The sequence below is a fragment of the Malus domestica genome, chromosome 09, assembly GCF_042453785.1.
Source record: "Malus domestica chromosome 09, GDT2T_hap1".
NCBI lineage: Eukaryota > Viridiplantae > Streptophyta > Magnoliopsida > Rosales > Rosaceae > Malus > Malus domestica.
The window spans coordinates 18,492,605-18,498,477 of NC_091669.1; the positions used below are offsets into that span (position 1 = coordinate 18,492,605).

General features: G+C 36.2%; 1 protein-coding gene across 1 annotated transcript; it reads right to left on the bottom strand.

Annotated features, from left to right (window-relative positions):
* Positions 1-1,006: 1,006 nt before the first annotated feature.
* Positions 1,007-4,197, bottom strand: MYBR2 (uncharacterized LOC103443746). The gene is given in 3 exon segments (NM_001293861.1): positions 1,007-1,694; positions 2,011-2,219; positions 3,869-4,197. Coding segments are annotated over 3 exon segments (1,056 nt in total). The 5' UTR covers position 4,197; the 3' UTR covers positions 1,007-1,175.
* Positions 4,198-5,873: the final 1,676 nt, after the last annotated feature.

A 5,873-nucleotide genomic window follows, 5' to 3' on the forward strand; every position in this document is an offset into this window, starting at 1 on the left:
AATAAAGAGTTAAGTTTGAAAACTCTAAAAACTCATTTTTGATTTTTTTAGAGAATATGCTATTTTTTTATGTTAGTCTTAGAGTTCAGTTTTTTAAAATAGTCCTACTAAACAAGTTTTTAATATCTAAAACTCGAAAAATGTTTTTGAATTTGAAAAGGTAGATTCAAATAGAGTACCAAACAGACTCATAATTTCTTATGGTTATTCAAATGGTGGGATGTTCTAATGTGGGGAGGTGTTCATGCTTTCTGGTATAGGAATGTTGAGGAGGTCTGGGCATGAACTCCTCGTATTTTTGGGCAGTAATTGATGTTTGTTTCATTTTCCAGACTTTGTGATTGTTGTAGAATTATTTTCCCTTTACTATAATTTTCTCCTTTGGGGGTGTAGACTAGTTTCTATGCTAAAATTTTCTATTTTCCCTTTTACTAGATTGTTAATGAGTCAATATCTTATGGTTTGTATGTGGGCTGTCACAATACTTAATGCGATTTGATGTGTATTTTAATATTATTTGATCTTATCGATGAACATGATTTATAGCCGAACAACGTAAAATATATGATTGGTAACTATTTTCAGTTTTTGTTTTATGTGTAACTCCAAAATTGTGAATTTGAGATCGTCAAATGAAAGAAAATATGACAGAGTATGTAGTGTTTTTCTATGAAATTTCAAAGTCGGGGTAAATATTTGGTGAATTCTACGCTGGTAGGTCTCAAGGCTGGTCCGAAATTCCGAGGCACAGGCCATATAGGAACGCAAGAGTCTAGCATCCAGGAGGTCCCTTAAGTTTTGCAAGCAGAACTAAAGAACAAGACAAGAGAGAAAGAAAAGAAAAAAAAAATTGTTTTAGAAAAGTCAAAATAAAAACTAAAAACTAAATGGTTATCAAATGAACGCTTTCTCTAATTCCGTTGCCATATCAGCTTGTATGCTAAGAGTGCAAGAAATTCAGATTTCATAAACAAAAGGCATCACTAAGTTACCAAATTCATTAAATTTGAAATTTCTAGCTGTTTACAATTAGAAAGAATAGCTATCTAGCCTATGTTATTTATAAGACTTCAGACCATTGCAAAAAACAAAATAAAAGAGAATGTCTAATATAACATTATAATTGTACAAAACAGCCCAAAAAGAAGACCGAGACGCTGCTCCATTTCGCCAATTCAGACTGCTTGGATCGCACTGCTCTTGCCTTTGCTCAAGTCCGGCTCACTAGCTGGAGCATTCGGGTGGAATGCCGACTGCCTTGACGGCTCTCCAAGTAGTTTTAAGGAGAGAGGCGATGGCTCCTTCAATCCTCTCTCCGTCTCTCCTAGACTGAGCTGAGACATGCCCAGCGCATCCACATTGACAGGCTCCTTAGGAACGATAGGAATTGGCCTTAAGACTGGTTGGCGAGAGGGCTCACCAACCATTTCTCTAAAGGGCCCTGCACTTGGTGCCCAATATGGCCAGGGGTAGGACATATAAGCTGGGACGTAAGGTGGAGCCATTGGCGGGAAACCATTTGATCCCATTGCAGGCTCGTGATCATGTTCTATTACAGTTTCTTCATGTGTGGTTTCCATGGGTTTGCTCTCTGAGCTGAGGGAAAGATTTAATGAAGGTAGTGAGTTTGCATCTTCAGAATCTCCTTCCCAAGAAGAAGGAAGAAAAATTTGTTCTTCTGGCAAGGGAGGTGCCTGGAAAACAGATAACAAACAATGCAAACGAAAGTTTTAGTATCATTATCTTAACCTTATCGCAGAATCTAACACCAATTTATTTGACAAAATTACGTAGTGATAGGAAGAATAGCTCTAAACTTATACAATAGCTAAATCCCATGCCATCGATCATCTTTACGCAATACATTCATCTTTTTAATGAAAGAAAGGGCATTTTTACCACTTACCATTCGATGCCTAATACAGAAAACCAGATTCTGTGTCTGATAGCATGGTCACATTTGTGAGTATAACATTTGAAAAAAGAAATAAATTATGGAGTAAGACAAACCATATCAGGAACCATGTCGAATAGGCTGGACCGCCTCTTTCTTCGTGTAGCATTACTCTGTCGGATAAAATACTTCTGGGCATGGCTTGCCACCTGGGTGGGAGTCCTAGTCGTCACATAACTCCGTGCTATCCCACGCCAGTCTCCCTTCCCCAATTTCTGGAGACCAATCAAGAACATTCGATGCTCCTCTTCTGTCCATGGCGTTCCTGAGGACCAAAGCCAATAAAGATTGATTATAAACACTAAGAATTGATCAATAAGTAAGATTGGGTTGCAAAACATGGTGCACATGAAGACAATTATAATACATTTTACAATGATTTTATGCAAGCAACAATTCAAGTTCTGATATGATAACAGAAATAGTTCATTGAAGAGAGGATGACCGACTCAATGAATTGGGCACCTCTGTACCACAGGAAGAAGAATCCTTATTCGGATTGCAGAAATAGGGTAAAAACAAATTTAGTGCTAAAAAGGGCTGGCCCATCTGATCTGACCCATTCACTTGCCTATGTGCAATTATCAAATGCATGACAATCAAAGAAATTTTCAACAGAAATCACATCAAATTGCAGAGCGTAGGCAAAAAGTTGCCCCCATTTTGGCTGAGTAATCCTGATGGAGAGCATTTGCCAATAGATTCAGTGCAATACATACATTTCATGAAAATTTGGAATAAGAGAATTCTAAGCATAAAGCGATTTCATTTCCAAGCATCATGCAGAATATGATCAGAATGACACCCTGTACTTGGATAAATCACAATAGAGGTAAAATGCTTACTGGATAAGCTTGAGCCCCCTATAAAATGCTACCCTTAAAGAGTTTTAGCATACTCTCCACTGCCTAATTTAGCTTCAAACAAGGCAGCTCCGAGAGCAATACATAGAGCTTATACCAATCATCTGTATCAGGAAAGTGGCCCTACTTATTCAGATTTCACTCACAAATCACAAACAATTTTGTGTTCTTGTTTTTGTATGAGACATGACTTTTTAGTCCTAAGAGTACCCTTTTCTGGAAGATAACATATTTAGTTTCATAAATGTTTGGAAGTTGTTGGTTATGAGGATTAAGATTCTTTCCAGATTGATTAGGATTAGATTTAGTTTCCTATTGTATTTTGGATTAGGATTTACGACTAGTTTCCACTAGAGTGTTAACACTTAGTTATGTTTTCAGAACATTATTCGAGGCACTATAATACAGCCTTTGGCCGATTTTATGAATCGTCTAAAACCCTAAATTCAAATGCATCTATTAGCTTGTCGGGGCATGTTAAAAGCGCAAGCATGTGCTCCTGTTGAAAGACCACTAAACTCCAGGCTTGAAAGCAATACAAACACAAACTCCAAGCATTACATGCACACAAACATAGCGCACCAACCATGTCAATGACCTCAAATGAAACCGCGAAACCGATGAGTTCCAGCAAGATTACGACTTGAATTAACCCCATTATTTGAAAAGAATCCAGACCAATGAAAAGCAAAAAGATAAAAAACCCCAGAACAACAAAGACCAAGTCAACATGAAAGACGAAACCATGCAAACGAACAGCTCATCTTCCTCGAGAAAAGCACATATACTTGTGCATTCAATTTAAAGCAAATCTATACATAATAAATACAAAACCAATACGTATAAAATAATGTAATTCTGTCAGATTATTTCAAATTTTCAATCAATATTTCATATTTTCAATCAAAATTTTGGCTCAATTCCAAAAAAAAAACAAACAATAGAATCAACTTCATGCATGTGAAAGTAACAATCAAATTCAACAAAATCATAAAAAGATAACGACTTTTGCTTCGAGCAATTGAAATGAGTTCGGAAAACGGAAAAATACCTTTTTTTCGATCGCCGCGGCGATTGACGGAGGAAGAAGCGTGGGCGGGGTCGTCGGATAAGTAACCGTCGGGAACGTGAACCGGGTCATGGAGCTGGTCGGAGCTCGGGGAGTCCGGGTTCGGCGACGAGGAATGGTAGTGCGCCGCCGCACTGGATAAATTTCCCATGCTGGCGCTCTTCTTAATGATCGAGCCATCGGTGAGCCTCACGCCGAACAGCTTCACGCCGCCTCCTAAGGAGGGGGAGGAGGAGGAGGACCCGACACGCGTCGGGCACGTGCGCGAGTTGTGCCCGTTGTTGCTGCAGTGCGAGCACCGCCGAGTCATTTTTCCTGACTCGGCCGGTTCGGCGATGGCGACTCGGGCCGGGTCAAAGATCAGCGGGCGAAGGGGAGAGAGACGGAGAGAGGAAGAAGAGATTGGGTTTAAGTGTGTGTTACAAAGACAGAAGACGAGAGGGGGATTTTATTTGGGAAAACTGTAGGGGTAATTTGGGAATTGTGAGAAAAACGTAGGGGATTAGAAGAAAAAAATTTTAGTTGTGACGAAAATGGTACATCACGTGTTTTTATGCCAGTGGTGAAAATTTTTAATTTTTAAGTTATTAACATTTTAATACACATAACCCACAATTTATATAAAAACACGTGGTGTACTACATCGCGTGACGGTCACACTGAAAAATCCTTGGTTATAATTGGCTGGATATTTGACAGTGAATTACGGTTTTGTCCCTATGGAAGATAATGTTCTACTTTTTTGGGTGTCTTTACTGGATCTTGGTTGGTGATGGGTTCTTTTATATTTACATGTTGGTGAGGAAAATGAGGATTGGATTTTGATATGTTGTTACAATATCCTTGAATAGATAAGGGTTCATGTATCAATTTGGATACGAAATTACTTTAAATTACTTTATATCTCACCACTTAATATTATGGTCTAAAGATATTCTTTTTTATTTGTAAGTGAAATATTTAAGTTTGATTTTAATCAAAAGAAAAGTTGAACTACATTATTATGGCAAGCTCATTTTAAAGTTTAACCCACTCTCTCATTTTCTAGTTTAGATACTATCGTTCGTTAAAAAAAAAATTCCTATATCAGTAAATTATTATATTTATATATATACACATACATATATTATAGAATAGATTGAGTGATGAGTTTTATCAAATTTAATTGAATTATAATATCTTTGTTTAATTTTTTCTGTTATTTTGATTCGATTGAACAGTGGTTTGAGATGTTCCTGAATTTTATCTGTGATGCTCTCTTAGATGAGTAGGACCATTTGAGTTGGAATAAAACTACTGTTGTTTCTTTAAAAAAAAAAATCTTGTAATTTTCGTTTGATTTGTTAAATTTGATGACTAAAATCGGAGAACGGTTGATAGGAAAAAAAATATATATGTAGGTATCATTTTGCTAAAATGAAAATGAAAACCACATAGAATGCAAAGTTTGCTTTGTAGTTACTAAATGGGTAGGGAGACAAGAAAGTCATCTTTGGAATTTTATGGTCAACTTGGATAACAACATCTTTCATGTTGTATGAAGCTATGGAAACGTGTGGTTGGTATGGATATAAATCACATAAAAACAAAGGTTTATCTTAATCCTAAATTAATTAAAAAATTTGGTGCCACTTAAATTAAGATAAAACACGTTTTCTATCTGACCAACTTGCCAAAACGATGGAACTATGGAATTGAAAAAAGAAAAAATTAGGATCCAGTACCTAATCACTAATATTCATAGACTGAAACTTTATTAGTTTTTAGTTTTTTTATCAAAGTCCTTTGATTTTGTACACCTCATCATTTTACTATTAAATACTTCCTTGTCATCTTTTTATTTTTTTACAACAAATTTTAATTTATAATTTCTCCCACATTATCAAGTTTGTAACTGAAAATCCCAAAATTCTCTCACTCAAATTTATGTTTATATTCAAATTCAACATTACTATATTGAATATGTATCTTCAAAATTAAATTTCAC